General features: G+C 46.0%; 2 protein-coding genes, 1 long non-coding RNA gene and 1 other non-coding gene across 6 annotated transcripts; 3 read left to right on the top strand and 1 right to left on the bottom strand.

Annotated features, from left to right (window-relative positions):
* The first annotated feature begins 196 nt into the window (after positions 1–196).
* TRNAD-GUC (transfer RNA aspartic acid (anticodon GUC)) lies at positions 197–268 on the top strand. Its single transcript has one exon. It is a non-coding gene; the product is annotated as a tRNA-Asp (tRNA).
* Positions 269–553: 285 nt separating this feature from the next.
* Positions 554–5,182, top strand: LOC125524506 (2-oxoglutarate-dependent dioxygenase 11-like). Its single transcript, XM_048689548.2, has 2 exons — positions 554–860; positions 4,330–5,182. Exons 1-2 carry the CDS (start codon positions 606–608, stop codon positions 5,158–5,160), a joined length of 1,086 nt encoding a protein of 361 aa, XP_048545505.2. The 5' UTR covers positions 554–605; the 3' UTR covers positions 5,161–5,182.
* On the bottom strand, positions 2,005–4,362 carry LOC125524510 (uncharacterized). The gene is made up of 2 exons (XR_007290791.2): positions 2,380–4,362; positions 2,005–2,299 (listed from the first exon to the last, which is right to left on the bottom strand). It is a non-coding gene; the product is annotated as an uncharacterized LOC125524510 (long non-coding RNA).
* Positions 5,183–11,050: 5,868 nt separating the features above from the next.
* On the top strand, positions 11,051–17,648 carry LOC125529171 (Translation initiation factor 2, small GTP-binding protein). 3 transcript variants are annotated; one of them, XM_087528080.1, is made up of 7 exons: positions 11,051–11,398; positions 11,541–11,631; positions 12,785–12,880; positions 13,316–13,632; positions 14,286–15,320; positions 15,736–15,885; positions 16,955–17,648. In XM_087528080.1, exons 1-7 carry the CDS (start codon positions 11,369–11,371, stop codon positions 17,387–17,389), a joined length of 2,154 nt encoding a protein of 717 aa, XP_087384206.1. In that variant the 5' UTR covers positions 11,051–11,368; the 3' UTR covers positions 17,390–17,648. The 3 variants fall into 3 exon arrangements, with proteins under 3 accessions (XP_087384206.1, XP_087384208.1, XP_087384212.1); XM_087528082.1 differs by having other exon boundaries at positions 11,052–11,398; positions 12,785–12,851; positions 13,302–13,632; XM_087528086.1 differs by having other exon boundaries at positions 11,054–11,398; positions 12,785–12,851.
* The last annotated feature ends 348 nt before the right edge of the window (positions 17,649–17,996 follow it).

Genomic DNA, 17,996 nt, shown 5'->3' with positions numbered 1-17,996 from the left:
TGATGGGGGAGTTCATGAAGGAGAAGGCACAGATCACGTGGAGCACGGTGCTGCTAGAAAACAAGGGGGACTTTGTTGTGGCGGAATCTACTAGTGAAGGCAAGAACAGAGCCAGCGTGCTTAGCTGCTTGGTGGGGCCTGAGGGAGCTAGTTGATAACAGTCAAGTTAGCTTCAGTTCGATGCAAGCACAAGCAAGTCGTTGTAGTATAGTGGTAAGTATTCCCGCCTGTCACGCGGGTGACCCGGGTTCGATCCCCGGCAACGGCGGTACAACTATTTTTGTCTGTTCGTTTCTTTTGTTACGTCCCACGGTGCTATTCTTTTCCACGAACGTGAAGCGCACGTGTTTCCCAAACGTCATGGACAACGCCAAGACATCGTCAACTCTTCCAGAGACACGCAACATGTGACTTTATTCAGGAAAGGGAAAACATTGTACAACTCGCACCGGAAATGTAGTCTTCTTCCGGTGAAAACCATCATTATGTAGGGGCTCTCTCTTTTATTTACTCTTTGATGATTGAAGGTAGTATATGGGACATCAACGAGAGTAGTACAGCGCAGTTCAGCATTTCTGCAGTGGGTGACGAGCAAGGGAGGACCGATGGAGCGCGTCGTCGACGAGGTCGTCCTCAGCAGGGCCGAGATCACGGACGCCACGGCGGCCACGTTCGCGGACTCCACTGTGCTCCCCGACAGGTATGCCCGGCCGGACGAGGTCAGGGACGGGGTCGTCGTGGGCGACGACGAGAACTACGAGGTGCCGCTGGTAGACATGGCGAGGCTGCTCGACCCGGACTCCTCGGAGGCGGAGACGGCCAAGCTCGGCTCTGCGTGTCGAGACTGGGGCTTCTTCCAGGTCAGACATCCCTATTTCGAAGTTTAATTTGACGAAAATGCAAATATTTTGGCATGCTCCTAGTAGCTAGTAAACCGGCTGATGTTAGGGATTTATAAACCGCCTTGTCAGCCGTTGATTTGGTTTGACTTGGGCCGTTTGATCTCTAGACCAGCTAGCTATCGGCTATCTGCACAGCATCCTCGTTTCTCCAGGTTGCGGCAGCCCCGTCACAGACTCACAGGTCATCTCACGGGAAACCGCCCACGAGGTCGCCATGCACGGCCATAGGTGCAGCGCCAGGTTGCGACAACGACGCTGCTGCAACCATCCATTGAAGCACCGGCGATGTTCCAGCAGCCCGACAATGCTCCAACACAACACCGGTGATGCTTCGTTGCAGAACCTGCGATGCTCCGGCGGCCCGGCAATGCTCCAACACAACAACGGTGATGCTTTGTTGCAGCACCGGCGATGCTCCGACGGCCAGGCAATGCTCGAACACAACACCGGTGCTGCTTCGTTGCAACACCGACGATACTCCGACGGCCCGGCAATGCTCCAACACAACACCGCTGATGCTTCGATGCAGCATCGGTGATGCTCTGACAGCCCGGCAATGCCCCAAAACAACACCGGTGATGCTTTGTTGTAGCAGCGGCGATGCTCTGACTGCTCGGAGATGCTTCATTGCAGCAATGATGGTGTTCCGGCGGCCTCGATGATGCTCCGGTGATGCTCTGCAAAGCTCCATCCCTGCAACGGCGATGTTCCGGCGGCCCCGACGATGAGATTTTCTACGGTACATCATACTACCGAAATTAGTGGGTAGTATTAAGTCGATCCAACGGTTATTATGCTGCAGTTTTAATTTTAATTGAAGGACAGATATGTAATTTCCCTTGGTCGTTTCACAACGCCACGCACTGGAGCGACCTCGCCGAAATCCTGACGCGGCCTGCCCGCCTCCATCAGGCAGCTGCCTCCCTCTACCAACCTCCCATGATACAAGGAGCACCAACACGACGGCAAGATGGCATGTCGCCTCGAGGAGCCCTGCGAGATTAACCATGGCGTGCTCGACTGCTCGCGTCTCGCTCAGCCCTCCTGGTGCATCAATCTCTGTTAGCACAACCCCATACACGAAATACCTTCCGGCATATACTTGTACGACTTGATTTGCCGATGCTTTTGATCGAGAGACACACACAAACGTACAAGCTGATCTCCCAAAGCAACCTGGCAGGTGGAATAGTCGAGATACAGACAAACATACAAATTGATCTCCAGGAATCCTTGATGAACTCACGTACGAAGCTAGCTGCTAAGTTGATCTGCTACGTACTAGCCAGTACCAGTGCACATCTCTCCGGGAAACGACGTACGGGAGCAGCGGCGCCGGTTGCCATGTCCCCCAGCGGAATTGAACATGCCAAATTTACCCTTCTGTCTCAAAAATACTGCTCATATTCAGGTGTAGTATTACTTCATCTAAACCCTTCATGCACAAAAATAAACGGCTCATATTATCTTAATGTACCGTAAAAGGTCTCACGACAAATGCTCCATCGCAGCACCGTGAAGCTCTGGCGTTCTGACGATGCTCCGTCACAGCAAACGGCGGCCGGAGGATGCTCCATGGTAGCACCGGAGAGCCCCTGGTTGCAGTCCCGTTCGTTCGCAGCAGCGTCCGCCGCGACATCTCACCACCTGCCGTCACCTCCCGCGAGCACCGGCGAACGTCAGCTCGCACTGGTGTCGAGGCGCTCGTAAAAATGTTTTTCCTCCACTCAAAGCACTGCAGCGTGGTTTTGTAGCAACGGTGCTCTCGTTGTAGTCCATGCAGCGCAAGTCAGCTTGAGCGAGGGAGTAGTGGCGGAGGAGCGTGTGAAGACATGCCGGCGACGTCCAAAAGGATGTAGTCAACGCGTGTGGGTGGAAGAAGAACGAGTGGAGGGGCTTCGCTGCATGAGATAAGGCAGAGGAGGTTGAGCAATTCCTGCGCCCACACGGGGACACGTGGCGATCCTTTGAGGCGGTTGATTTCGGGTAGAAAATCAGTCAGGCAAAAGGAAGGATTTCCCCTGAATTTTTGCAAAGTTTTGGCACTGAAAGCGGGGGCCCAAAAACGAGTGAATTGCAAAAAATATCAACACTTCAGGCTAGGTTTGCAGGAGCCACAAATTTACGGAATTGTGCCAAAAAACATTATTTTTTTTATAATTTTTTTGCAAAAAAACACTAGTCGCTGGCTTAGGCCGTTTTGAGCACGATTATTAGGTGGGTCCCACCAGAAGGGGTGACGTGGCAAAAAAATAGTCAATTACATCCCGTTACAATTTTTTTTGCAAAAGGACCCTGAGAAAGAAAAAAGCAATCGGGTCCTCTCCGTGAGATCGTGACCTTCATCTCTCACCGCCCCGGTGGTGGACGCCGGCGGCGGGGCACAGGGGAGGTCCGGCGTTGTCTGGGACGGGCAAGAGGGCGTGGATCCAGCGGCGGTGTCGGTTAGGACGGCGAGGCAACGGAGCTCCAGCGGCGGCTTGAGCATCAGCGGCCATGGATGAGCTCCGGCTGATCCAGCTTGGGCATCGAGCAGCCATGATTGAGCTCCGGCGCCGTCGGCTTGAGCATCAGGCACGCATCAGAGAGAGATGGGAGAGATTGAGGAAGGCACCGACCTCAGAGAGAGAGATGGGAGAGATAGGGGAGGGCACCGCCGGCAGAGGAGCTCACGGTCGAGGGACATGGACCGCACCTCCATGCCCACCGTTAGTGGATTTGCCCCGCTGATGCACAGCTCCGGCCGGAGCTCATCCATGGCCGTCGTTGTCGCGCCTCCTCTTCACGCCTACGCGGGCCGCCGTCGCGCATCCTCTTCTCCTCGCCGGAGCCGATGCATGTGAGCAACAAGGGGAGGCCGAGGCCGGGGAGTGGGAGGAAGGTGGGGGCGGGGGAATAGAGGAGGAGAAGGAGAAGGAGGCGGGGCGTCGCGGAGCCGTCGTCCATGCCGAGCTCGCCGGCCGGGAGCTCGTGCGCACAGCTGAGGAGATGACCTTATCCTCTCAGGCTCTTTTCCAAATCAGTCCCTGTTATTCTGTCTATTTGCGAACCGTTATGTTGTGCCACGTCATCCCTTCTGGCAGGACCCACCTGTCATAATCGTGCTCAAAACGGTCTAAGCCAGTGACTAGTGTTTTTTGTAAAAAAATTATTCCCTCGTTCACTTTTGTAAGACATTTTAGGCATTTAAGACAACACCCAAAACAGTTCAATTTCAACTGTCTTAAACGTCTTACAAAAATGAACAGAGAGAGTAGTGTTTTTTGGCACAATTCCGTAAATATATGGTTCCTGTAAACCTAGCATGAAGCGTCGATGTTTTTTACAATTCACTCGCCCAAAAACTATCTGCACTGGAAGATATACTCCGTTGATCTGTCTACGGGACTGTGTGTATCGAATTTACTAGAGTATTCTTCGTTTGCAGCTAACAAACCACGGAGTTGAGGAATCAGTTGCACAAGACATGAAAGATAGCACTACGCAGTTCTTCCGCCTGCCGCTGGACATGAAGAAAGCAGTGGCCACCAAGGCCGGCGGGTTCGAAGGGTTCGGGCACCACTTCCTCGGAGCATCCCGCGGGAAGCTGGACTGGGCAGAGAGCCTGGTCCTCAAGACGCAGCTGATGGAGGAGAGGAGCATGGAGTTCTGGCCGGCCGATCCGGCAGCATTTAGGTCCTCACTGGACAAGTACTCGCTGGAGATGTCCAAGCTCACGAGCCGGCTCCTGGCGTTCATGGCGAGCGACCTCGGGGTGGAGCCGGAGGCGCTCGCCGGGGCCTTCCGGGGCAAGAAGCAAACCGTGGCCCTGCATCACTACCCTCCGTGCCAGCATCCGGACAAGGTGCTGGGCATCACGCCGCACCACGACGGCCTCGGCCTGACGCTGCTGCTGCACGTGGACGACACCCCCGGCCTGCAGGTGAGGAGGGACGGCAGGTGGTTCCCGCTGGACCCGCTGCCGGGCGCCCTCGTCATCAACGTCGGCGACATGCTCCAGATCCTCACCAACGGCAGATACAAGAGCCCCGAGCACAGGGTGATGGCGGACGCCGAGAGAGGCCGGGCGACCGCGGTGGTGTTCCAGGAGGCTTGCGTCGGCGGCATGGTGAGGCCGCTCCCGGGGCTCGGCGACGCGAGGTACAGAGCTATCGAGTATGCTGAGTATTTCGAGGGGAATTACACGGCACTGGCTGAAGGGACGAGGTTCGTGGATAGTCTCCAGATCAGTGTAACGCATGACGAGAAGGAAGTCTAAAGACGACGCCAGAAAGACAAGATATTGATTTTTGGTGTTGGGCATTGTGTTTTTTTTTTCTTTCAAAAATGATTCCGATATATCATCAAAGTTCACCGGTAGTAAAAAGCACCCTAAACATAATAAAAATCACATCAAGACTTCAAGACCATCGAACTACAACTACCGCCGCCAGAACGAGCCGTCGATACGCCGCTGTCATCACTTGAGTCGGCATGACATTATCATGACAACCGGAAAGTCTTCATGCACATGACCATAAGGACCAGCGCCTGGAGCCGCATTCATCGTTGTTGAACCCTTGAAAAGATCTGAAACACCCGACATCAAATCTGTCATATGATGAAAAATCCTAACCTACAGCCCTGCCAAAACAACACACATATTACACAACTAATACAGACCACCCACTGACATGAAGAGCAACCATGCATCATCCACAACCAGCACACACAGTTGCCATCACCAACAGACACAGTGCCCAACACGAAAAATCAATATTATGCTTATTCTTTCATATGTTATAAAAAAGCGCAATTTCGGGCTAAATAGTGCGTCAATTTTCTCATTATTTCTTTTAGAAAAATATATTTTCCTTCTTCTTAAAAGATAATATCAATATATTATTAATTCATTCCTTTTTCATAAACTTAATTATTTTGATTGTTTTAGTTTTTGTTTTATTTTCTTTCTTTTTAAAGGGTAATACCAAAACCACTAATTCATTCTTTCTTAGAAAACTTCAATATTTTGATTTCGTTTTACTTTTCGTTTTATTTCCTTTCTTCTTTAAGGATAACACCAATGCCACTTATTCATTCTTTTTTAGAAAACTTCATTATTTTGATTTTGTTTTAAGTTTTGTTTTATTTCCTTTTTTCTCTAAGGGTAGCACCAATGTCACTAATTCATTGTTTTTTAGAAAACTTCATTATTTTATTTTATTTCTATCCTTCTTTAAGATAATACCGATGCGATCCCCCCCCCCTCGCGTCGCCCCGCGGGCGACACGAGGGCGACTAGGGTTCCGCCGCGCCGCCACCCTCATCGATCCCCTTTCCCTCGCCGTTGTCGGAGGCAACCGCCGGGCAAGCCCGTGCGACCGTCGAGGAGGGCGACGGCGAGGCTCTCGGCTGCTTCGTCGTTCGGGCGGAGGGTCTCTGGTGCGCCGGGGCGGCGGCCTCGGGTGGTGGCGCGGTCCCGCTTGTTCGCCAGGGGCGCCCGCGGATGCTGGATCGGCTCCTCGGCCGCGTGGGCGGCGAGGCTCCGACAGAAGTTTCCTGTGGCCCGGGGTCGTGCCGTCGGCCTCCAGTGCCTGGATCTGAAGTATGGCGCCCGTCCACCTCCTCTGGCCTCTGCCGCCGACGGATCCAGCTGCTGGTGACCCCGGTCACCGTACGGCTACCGGCCGGGCGCGGTGGTGTGAGCTCCTGACCGGGAGAAATCCCTGGGCCGTCCCGGATGGCCTGCCGGTGGCGACGTCCACGGACGTCGCGCCCCTCCCTGGAGGCATCGACAAGGTATGTTCTCCCCATCCCCTCCCCTCGGTTCCCGGATGAAAGTCTAGTATCCTCTGGATTCGGCGCCGTCGGCGTTTTGTGTCGTGTCCTCCTTGGGGGCGGCGTTGGGGGAACCTGAGGCGTAGGTGTGTGGGCTATGAGTGTGGTTGGTGTCGGTTGGCTGGTGGGTTGGGATTCCGGTGACTGCAGTCCGGCGAGCTCCCCTGTTTGGAGCACCGACAGGCCTCTCCGGTTCAGTTCGCCGCCTTCTAGCTCCCAGCTTCCTCTGCTCCAAGGTTTCTTCTGCAGTTTACCCCCTCTGTTTGGTCGTCCAAGGGGTGCGGCTTGGCTTCTGACAAGGACATCTTTTGCAATGAGGTGCTCATGTGATCAACAGACGAAGGTGTACTCCGGTCTGCATTCCTCCCAGCTCTAGGGTGAGTGCCTCCTCTCGGCCGACGGTGCGGCGTCCACGAGCCTGGACGAGGGGAAAGGGTTCCCCTTCGTCGAGGGAGAAGGAGGGTGCGTGGTCATATCGTCTCCTGGTGTTGTAGTCGCCATGCTCGCTCTCTGAGCGTTGGTCTGTCCTTTGATGTTGTTCTGTTCTCCTTCCTTGGGCTTCCCTTCTTGTAGGGCGACTCCACTTCAGACTGTGTTTCATTCTTAGATTTCCTTAGTGCCTTATGGTGTGTGTTGTGTTGTAAGCTGTCGTTCAACACCCTTGTATCTTAATTTCCTGGCCGGTTGATGGCTTCGTTAATTCAAAGCCGGACTCTTCTTGAGCCTTCGTTCTAAAAAAAAGATAATACCGATGCCACTAATTTATTCCTTCTTAGGAGATTTTATTCTTGCAATAAATCCACTATTAAATGTTTATTTTTTGCATATGACAAAAAGAGGGCAATTTCTATGTGAATTGTGTGTAAATTTTGTCGTTATTTTTTTATTTTTGTTAATGGGTTATACAAATGCCACTAATTCATTTTCCCTTAGTAACTTCAATAATTATATTTTGTTTTAGTTTTAGTTTTTATTTTCTTTCTTCTTAAAAGGTAATACTAAAGTCACCAATTCATTCTATATTAGAAAACTTCATTATTTTTAAATTTTATTTTTTTTTATTTTATTTTCTTTCATCATTAAGGACAACTCCACTATGATATGTTTACTCCTGCATATTGTAAAAACACATTTTCTATGTAAATTGTGTGCATTTGTTTTTCACTATTTTATATTTTTTGTTTTATTTCTTCCTACAAGGTATTACCTCCGTCCTGGTTTATTGGTCCCTTTCGTATTTTGTGTCAAATTTTGACCACAAATTTACCTAACAAAATGTTAATGTGTGTCATAAAAAAATATTGTTGGATTCGTATTTGAATATAGTTTCCGATGATATTATTTTGTCTATGTACAACTTATATTTTATTAGTGAAAATCTTGGTCAAAATATGGCCATGAATACAAGGAGGACTAATAAACCAGGACGGAGGTAGTAATAACAACGCCATTAATTCATTATTTCTTTGAAAACTTCATTATTGTAATTTTATTTTCTATCTTTTTAAGATAATACCAATACCCCTAATTCATTAATTCTTAGGAAACTATTTGATTTTGCAAAAATCTATTATATGTTTATTCTTGCATATTATAAAAAAGTGCAATTTCCTTGTAAATTGTGTGTAACTTTTGTCATCATTTTGTTTTATTGGTTTCACTTCCTTTCTTCTTAAGGGGTAGTACCAATGCCACTAATTTATTCTTTCTTACAAAACATCATTATTTATATATTTTTTAGTTTTTTCATTATCTTTTCTTCTTAAAGGTAATACTAAATTCACCAATTCATTCTTCATTAGAAAACTTCATTATTTTGATTTGTTTTATTTTCTTCATCTTTAAGGTTAATTCCACTATTATATGTTTATTCTTGCATATTTTGTAATAACACAATTTCTGTGTAAGTTTGTGTTTATTTTTATTATTATCTTCTTTTATTGTTTTATTTTATTTCTTCTAAAAAGGCAATACCAATGCGACTAATTCACTGTTCATTATAGAACTTCATTGTTCTAATTTTTATTTTATTTTTTTCATGCCGGAAGCTACACGTATTATAGCCATGTCTTCAGCTTTGCTCATCATCCTCATGCAAAGATTAATTGAACCTTAACATGGTATATCTATACAACGACCTCATACCATAATTAAGTTTCATTGGATTGATGGATCAAAAACTTATACACAAAAGATATACCTATGAACTCCAATACTTGTGTGTTATTGTTTCCAATATCTATTCAACAAAATATACTACTATAACTAGCTATCTGGCTTGTGCTCTAAGGCGAGGAAGGCATACATTTAATGCTTCTCAAAAAGGGAAAAGGGAAAAAATGCTTCTGGCTTCCTTTTTTTTTCCTGTTTTTTTTGAAAAAAGTTAGCTGAAACCTATTAATACCTATTAACATGTGATCTAGTTTTGAAGATATCAACGTGAGAAATCTAACGATAAAAATGGTTTGGGATTTGGACACACGATTCAAAAGATAAACCTTTTTGAATAAACGAATCTATGAAAAAAAAACTCCCACTTCTCCGCGTTTGAGAAGTTTTTTTAGCAAAACACCCACAAACTTTATTTAACACTGATAGTAGATTTCTACATAGTCCGAAGGCTCTAAGTGCCATAAATGGCGCCCTATGCTAAGGTTGAGAGAAGACCTTGCAATATCGTGGGCATCCCATTACACTTTCTAATTTCAAACTTAAAAATGACATCATCTCTTCCTTGCCTTAGCTCTGTGATCTCTTTAATGAGCATAACATTTTCACCCAACGTTTCTTCTTCAATGATCCTGACTACCCCTACATATTTTAAAGCTATAACCGGTGAACTCAGTCTCATAACATGCGCAAGGCATAATGCTTCCCTACAAGCTACCGCTTCAACAGTTCTAGGCTCCATATTTCCTCCCATGACCAGTACTGAGGCTTCCAAGAAAGTTTCATCCTCTTCACGATATATTGCAGCAGCAACATATTTCCTCCGACTTTCAGACATAGCACCATCGATGTTTACTTTAAGCTTCCCGTTAGGAGGAGGAATCCATCCTGATCGTTGTATCGACGGCTGGACTAAGTGAGGGGTGGGGGGATCAGTCCTTACGGCGTCCGTATCTAGCTCTGCTATGAATCTTGCAATGAACCCACTAGTGGCGAAAGGCGACTGAGAAATCTGTTCATATATCACATCACTCCTTGCCTTCCATATTGCCCAAAGCGTCACTAACACGTTCGCATATTTTTGTTCAGAGAGCATGTCCTGTAGCTCAAACATCCAGTTTTTGGCATTCGACTCGGTGCACCTACGAATATCATCATAAAGCTCCTCATCCACCAAGCCCCATACACAGGGCGTCATACGAAACTCAAGCAAAGAATGTCTCCATGAGTCAGCCCCCCATCCACATACCAAGCAAGTACTTTATTCCGCAATATGTATGTGATTAGCAACATCTGATATAGGTAGACTTTGTTGCCCTAACCTCCATGCAAAAACTCATAACTTTGGCGTCCGAAAAGATGAGAGTGACCTTTGCAAGGGGTAACTCTTAACTAGTGGTTTCGTGTTTGGATGCCTTTGGTTTGATTGGAATGGGTCAGGCCCCTACGATAATTTAGTCTGGTGCAGGCTGAGACCGTTTGAGTCCATGTACAAAAAACAGTCAAGCAAACCAATCACGACAACGCATGACACCAGCTCTGTCTCGAAAAAAGCACACACGAAACCAACATCGCACTGCCATTGCCACGCGACCAACTAGGGTTAGAGATCGCCAGGCTGTCGCCACCGTCTTGATCTCTGCTCGCCTCCTTGCCCAACCCCCCACCTTCATCCAAAGGTACCATTCCTCGCCATCTCCCTATATGGTAACCATATCTCTCCCCATGTCTTTGACCCTCGACGGCGGCCATGTCTGACAGCGGGTTTCGGCGACCGGTCCCGCCCCTCAGTCTTCTCTGCACGGTCGACGACTAGGACGACGCCGGTGACCAAGGTCCATCACCCACGGATGACCGAGCAGGTGACCAGTAGCTTCACGGTAGGGACCCAACAAAACTTTGGAGACCGAGATTAGTGGTGATTTGCTTGTGTTTCTGGTGTGATTTTTTACATTTCGGCTGATGCAGTTGTGTTTTTTTATTGAGAGAGAGAGCGCTGATGCAATTGTGTTTGTGATTTTGCGCCAGCAGTCAGCTGCTGCTGCTACAGATTCACGGTGGAGCCACCCATTTGACAGCAGAGGGGCACGTTCTACCGGCTGATCGACGGACCAGACTGCTCCAACCCAATCCAACGGTGGGCGGCTGGTCCGACGGGTCGATAGGAAGGAGCCGGACCTAGTCGCTCTGCTGGGAAAATTCTCCACCTCCGCGCCCCTCCGCCGCCGGGCCGCCTGCGCCGCGTCATCCCGCCTCCTCGTCCCCTTCGTCCCGCCGCTCCCGCGACCGTTCCTCCCTGGACCCGCCGCCGGGTACCCTGACCCCAAGCCTCCCCGCATCGCGCTTCCCGGTCCCCACCCCGCCGGCGGCGCTAGCGCGCTAGCTCACGCGGCCGCGCCGCCACCGCTCCTCTGTCACACGCGGCGCCTCTCCTCTGCCATTCCTCCACCGGACGCCGCGCCTCTCTTGCCCAGGGCACGATGATGGCCTGGCGGATGCTGCGAAGAAAGGTAGGGCTCCTTCTTCTCTGAAATCTGTTGCATTTCCTGTTCCTAGAGCGCGCAGTTAGAACATACTCGATTTCCTCGCATGGAACAAATACGGCTGGAGCCTCCGCAGCACGGGACTAACAATTGGAGACATAATTTGCAGGATGTCCACACAGGCCTCTTGAATCTGGCCTTCCGCTCAGATCATGGTCGAACGAAGCATTTCGCCAGTGGGACATTGGGAAAGCTATCACGTAAGTTCAATTGATGTCGTACCGCAATTGCATAGATCCATTTTAGCTTGTTAATTGTCCAATCATTGTTTTGCCAAATTAAGCTCTAGCCTCTAGCATTGTTTTCTGGGAAGGCCTCAAGCATTGCTAGTACGATCACTATTTGCGTGCTAAGTATCTTATCGTTTCATCAACATGAATAATTCTTGACTGCTGCTGTCATTTTCTGGAAAGTCACCTCCATCTCTGCCATAGTATCATCTCTATAGTTGTGAGTTTGTGATATTGCTTTGTTCCCTCTGTACCATCCTGCTCCAAAGTTTGTTACAAGTACTGTCTCACACGGGGAGGGCACTTATGTGTAGCACCTCGCTTGAGTGAGATGAAGATGTATTTACTCTGCATATATGATTTGTTTGAAGTCAAACTACACAAAGTTTGATCAAATTTATAATAAAAAATATGAACATCTACAATACTATGGTCATGTATAGTATGAAAATTAATTTTGTGATGCATCTAATGATTTTTATTTTATATTGTGAGTGTTAATATTTTTTCCTATAAAGATGGTCAAACTTTACGAAGTTTGACTTCAGACAGATTTTACATGCAGACTAAAAAGAAACGGAGGGAGTACGCACACTTCAGTTTCTTCTCCTTCTCCTTTCACCCTTCTATATTATTTTTCTTTGTTTTTAGATCCTATATCTCGTCCATGTTGTTCCTATTCCTGTGTATTCAACTCCTGCATTCCAAGTGTGCCCATAGTGTCTGTACCGCCTATGTTATTATTTAAAAATAAATAGATTACAGTGCAGGAAGAATCCCCTCAGCATATCTTAAGAAGCAGTGATACGCTCAGCTTTATTCCATCCAGGAAATGATAAACGAGGCTAAATCCACACCATAGGATTTGAACCTTCACGCTAACGCCACCGCTCACCCATTGCTGGGCTATACTCGGTTCTTGGTTTATGATTTCTATTGGTTAGAGAAGAGTATTTCATATGTTACACGATGAACTTAATGGACTCAGACTCTAGCTTAGCATAGTGAATCCTCATGAAGTCCTTTTTGGTCACTTTTCTAAGAGCAAGTACTTTCTTCCTTATTGGATACCTCATAAGTCTATGTTTCAGTGATTTGATCAGTATTTAATTCTCAATTGCAGAGTTCGTCCATGGCAATGGACTCCAAGGTGCTGCTAACTGTACGGTCTTTAAACAGTCCACTATCAGGTGTGTCAATCTGCTCTCCTATTATTCAGGTGGCATCGCTACTCTTGTTACATTGACATATTCAACAAACTATGGCACGCACTCAGTGCATCAAATTGAATTTGAGTGTTATCTCACACAAGGAATCTGAATCATATTTCTTTGGAAAAGCCAACCTCGACACCATGTTAATTTCCTGCACCCCACTAAATGATCTTGCAACTTTTGCATGGAGTCATGTATTTACCTCTTATCTTATCTGACCTTGCTTGGGAAAGGCATTCACTAGGTTCTTTTATCATACTCTAATTCTACTCTATCTTTGTTTATCTCATCTTCTGGAGCGACTGTTCAGATTTTTTAGTCGTTAAATGTAGGTCTTGTTTTGTAGGTATGCTACTATCGGTACATTGTTATTTGATGCAGATTTTAGGATTTATATATTAGGTGACAGTACTGTCTTCTTTATAGGAATTTTCATGCAGGTGTGTATATGTTGGCATGGCACCAGAAAAAGGAGGATGTTGTTGGGCTAAAAGCACCGAAAAGGGAGAAGCGAGTGAGAAAGGAAACTCGCAGTCAACCTCCTGTAGAAGCGCCATATGTTGCACCAAAACCAAAGCTGACCAAATCAGCGCCAGATAAAATTGTTGAAATTTTTGATGGGATGACATTGCGTGACCTATCTAAACGATCTGGTGCAAAAATCAATGCGCTTCAAAGCATACTTGCAGATCTTGGCGAAAGGGTTGAATCAGAGTTCGATTCTATTACCATCGATCTAGCTGAGCTAGTGGGTATGGTATGTATTTATAATCTTCCTTTTGCGACTTCTATGTTTCTGTATGCTACTCTGAAGCATATTCATCTTAGTAACCAGTCGTACCAGGATAACTTTATTTGTTGTATATCATGTCATATGAGACTATAACTCATTATGACAATGGCTATAAATCACTCTGGATGTTGCATTTGACCTCATCTATCAAAATGATCTTGTTGCAAGGTGTGATATGGTGATGCTAAAACACATTCTTTATTTCTTCATATTCTGCTATTTTGTTAGTGCTCTCATTAAGCAAGTTCAAGCTGTCGATTATGAGAAGGGTGGATCCAACTTGTGTTCACTGGTTGACTTCCATTTAGCAAGTGTAGTCGTGCATTGTGCCTTGGTTTGCAATCTTTTTTCTATGCTTATTTTGTGCCCAGGTTTCCCCCCCTTTCTGACCATATATTCACTAAAAATGGAATTCTTACTTTTTTTGATGATATTATGTTGGCGCAAACTTACATGTTCAAATTTTACATACGCTGATGTTGTTGTTAATTATATGTACTATTGTCTCCAGTTTACACCTAAGCTTTGTCATCATGAAATATTTATGCAGCTTTAGGAAAGCTTCTATTTCTTATGAATCATGATATTAATCGATATCTTTCATCCTTCTTGCACAGGAACTTGGTGTTAATATCAGAAGAATGCACACAGGTGAAGGCACAGTTGAACCACGGCCTGCTGTTGTAACAGTTATGGGTCATGTTGATCATGGTAAAACATCGCTTCTGGATTCCCTGCGGCAAACATCTGTTGCTGCTAAAGAAGCTGGTGGGATCACTCAGCATATAGGTGCCTTTGTTGTTGAGATGCAATCTGGAGCCTCTATCACATTTCTTGATACACCAGGGCATGCTGCATTTAGTGCTATGCGGGCTAGAGGTGCAGCTGTCACAGATATTGTAGTGCTTGTGGTTGCAGCAGATGATGGTGTGATGCCTCAAACACTTGAAGCTATGTCACATGCAAAAGTAGCAAATGTTCCAATTGTAGTTGCCATAAACAAATGTGACAAATCTGGAGCTGACCCTGAGAGGGTCAGAATTCAGCTTGGTTCTGAAGGATTGCTTTTGGAGGATATGGGTGGTGATGTACAGGTTGTTGAAATTTCTGCATTATCGAAACTTGGTTTGGATAAGTTGGAAGAGGCTTTGCTCCTTCAGGCCGAGATAATGGACCTGAAAGCCAGAACAGATGGGCCTGCTCAAGCTTTTGTGGTGGAGGCAAGGGTGGACAGGGGCAGGGGACCACTTGCAACAACTATAGTTAAGTCCGGCACATTAGTCAGTGGACAATACATTGTTGTGGGTGCAGAGTGGGGAAGAATTAGATCACTGAGAGACACGGTAGGGAAAGTAACAGAGTCTGCAAAACCCGCCATGCCTGTTGAGATTGAGGGGCTGAGGGGCCTCCCAATGGCTGGGGATGATGTAGTGGTTGTTGACTCCGAGGAAAGGGCAAGAATGCTTAGTCAAGGGCGGAAGAAGAAACAGGAGAAAGATAGGCTTCGGAAGATTGATGAAAACATGACAGAGGAGGCAGAAATTGGAGAAGAGACGCCTGAAAGAGTTGAGATGCCCATAATTGTGAAAGCTGATGTACAGGGCAGTGTTCAAGCAGTTACGGATGCCTTAAGAAGTCTTAATAGCCCACAGGTATTTTCTTGACCACATTGGATGCCTCATTTTTATTTTTGTAGTCTCACAAACTTGACTATATAAGCACTCAAGCAGTGCTGAATTCCTGATCGCTGACACTGCATTTTAGACCATACGTAATGTAGGTTTGTTCCAGTGGTTTGGTATGATATATGTTCTATCAATTTTGCTAAAGCACATCTAGATGTGCCATAAGTATTGCACATCTAAGTCCTATGTCATTGATCTTACTTTGAGATTCGTGTGAATATTTTCTTTTTCTTTCTAACTTTTTTCTTTCTACTTGATTCACTCACTTAGATGTGCAATAACTAGGGCACATCTAGATGTGCCCTAGACACACCCATGTTCTATTTACAGTATGCCGATATTTCTGTTAGATTCAGTCATGCCTATGGTACCTTCTTTGTAGGTGTTTGTGAATGTTGTTCATGTTGGTGTCGGCCCTGTAAGTGAACATGACATTGATCTGGCACAAGCATGCCGAGCATGCATAGTTGGTTTCAACGTTCGCGATCCACCGAGTGCGATTACTCTAGGAGCAACACAAGCCAACATAAAGGTACCATGTTTATTATTGCTCTAGTGCCTGTACTGCTTTTGATTAAGTGTACACCTTTGGTAGAAATCAAGTTCTATGGCTTGGATATTGGTTGTGATTTTTTATGTCATATTTTAATGCTCAGTATAGGATGTAAATATGCCTTCTGGGACCTGGGTTACGTGCAAAAAGGGTAGATCTTACTTAAGATAACATTTTCGGAAATCCAACTCGGTGCCCAGGCTCATCTGCTCCCGCTTAGGAAAAAAAATACTAGAAAAATTTAAAAAATTCCAATTTTTTTTGAGTGGTAGATGATTTGATGCGTGAGGTCCCCCCAAAATTTCAACTCATTTGGCCATCTGAGCAGCTCTCGGCAAAAAAGACAAATCGGGTCAGAACAGTGTGTGAACAGTAAACATTTTTACAGACCCCGATTTTGTCTTTTTTGCCGAGAGCTTCTCAGATGTCCAAATGGGTTGAAATTTGGAGTGGACCTCACGCATCAAATTATCTATCACCCAAAAAAATTTGGAATTTTTTGAATTTTTTTAGCATTTGTTTTGATTTTTTTTCTGAGAGGGGGTGCAGATGAACCCGGGAGCAGAAACTCCGCGTCCCTTCTCTTTCTCTTGTTTCTGATGTTTCTTTATATTGTGTAGACACTAGGATATGTTATAGTGAATTTAGGAAGAGTAAACATAATTCAGCTCTTATGTGTGTGGGGAATTGAGGATATGGCCTACATCATATTGACCTCGTTAAATACTGGACTTGAAATATGATAAGAGAATCCCGATCTCAACCTCTGATCAATTTTGAATGTCATACAGGAAGTGAGATTGCCCAAAGTCCCTCTAATATTGCCTATATAAACTCGATTTAGTTCTCATATCGCTAGTTCTCAGTATCCTGAGTTAAATCTGGTCCCATTCTATATGTTCCACAAGTACACAACATATGTTCCCCAAAAGGAAAGTATATGATACATATTGTTAAGAGTCTAAATTCGCTGGTTGATTTTTTTTAGTCTTTTTAACTTTGAAACTGGAAAATGAATTTAGCTGACTTGACCATGCCTACTCTTCAGATTTTGCTGCACAAGGTGATCTACCATCTCCTCGAGGAAATGGGAAGGCTGATTGTGGAGAAGGCACCAGGGACTGCTGAAACCCAAATTTCAGGGGAGGCTGAGGTTCTGAACATATTCGAGCTGAAAGGGCGTAGCAAGTCAAAAGGGCCAGACATCAAGATTGCTGGCTGCCGGATAACCGATGGGCGCTTTAGCAGAACTGGAACCATGAGACTGTTGAGAAGCGGAGACGTTGTCTTTGAGGGTCCGTGTTCTTCGCTGAAGCGAGAGAAGCAGGATGCTGACACGCTCGACAAGGGTACCGACTGTGGATTGGTGATCGAGGACTGCGACGAATACCAGGTTGGGGATACCATCCAGTGCTTGGAGCAGGTGATCAGGAAGCCCAAGTTCGTATCGACACAAAGCGGCGCAGTCCGTATAGAGTGCTGATTGAGAATAATTGTTTGTCACTGGCATGATCGCATTGCTGCGAATTCAGCTACTTTTTTGAACTGACCGAAGTTTTGACGATATAGCGAGATAAAAACCAGGCTGGCATGCTTACTATTTTGGCACCACGCAGACGGCTAGATGCAAGTTACCTTTATGTTTTACGCCTAGAAAAAGAATCGTGATGCTTTCAGTGATGACGAACTGTGTGAAATTTAAGAGAGGAACCTCGAGTTGTATATACTTGCAGTTTTCGTAAGGTACAAGGATGGCTAATTACTAGCCCCCAAATGACCCAAAGGGTGCAATTCAATGTTACTACTATATAATCGTATTGATGCTTTGCACGTCTGAAACTAGAAGTCATATTTGAGAAGCTAATATTTAACCGGCTGTTGTCTTACAATATCTTGTTTTTTTTTTCAGTCGGTTGTGATCCAACGAAATGTTCTAGCTAAGATTCTAAATCATCATTAGACTAGTGATTGGCATATTCGTAATTACTGGGATGAAGCATGACTGGTACTAAAATGTGTTATTGTCATTGTTTAGGATTGCCAATTTCTTGGACAACTAAAATAGATTTCTTCAAAGATACAAGTCTGAC

This window comes from Triticum urartu, chromosome 1A (genome assembly GCF_056163025.1).
Source record: "Triticum urartu cultivar PI428250 chromosome 1A, HENAU_Tu73, whole genome shotgun sequence".
In the NCBI taxonomy this organism is placed as follows: Eukaryota; Viridiplantae; Streptophyta; class Magnoliopsida; order Poales; family Poaceae; genus Triticum; species Triticum urartu.
Note: the sequence above shows the minus strand (reverse complement) of the source record. Positions and strands in the feature narration are given on the sequence as shown.

Coding starts and splice junctions, on each gene's coding strand:
- LOC125524506 (XM_048689548.2), top strand. CDS start 606: ATGGAGCGCGTCGTCGACGAGGTCGTCCTCAGCAGGGCCGAGATCACG. Junction 861..4,329: donor GAGACTGGGGCTTCTTCCAG/GTCAGACATCCC, acceptor CTTCGTTTGCAG/CTAACAAACCACGGAGTTGA.
- LOC125529171 (XM_087528080.1), top strand. CDS start 11,369: ATGATGGCCTGGCGGATGCTGCGAAGAAAG. Junction 11,399..11,540: donor GGCGGATGCTGCGAAGAAAG/GTAGGGCTCCTT, acceptor CATAATTTGCAG/GATGTCCACACAGGCCTCTT. Junction 11,632..12,784: donor GACATTGGGAAAGCTATCAC/GTAAGTTCAATT, acceptor TCTCAATTGCAG/AGTTCGTCCATGGCAATGGA.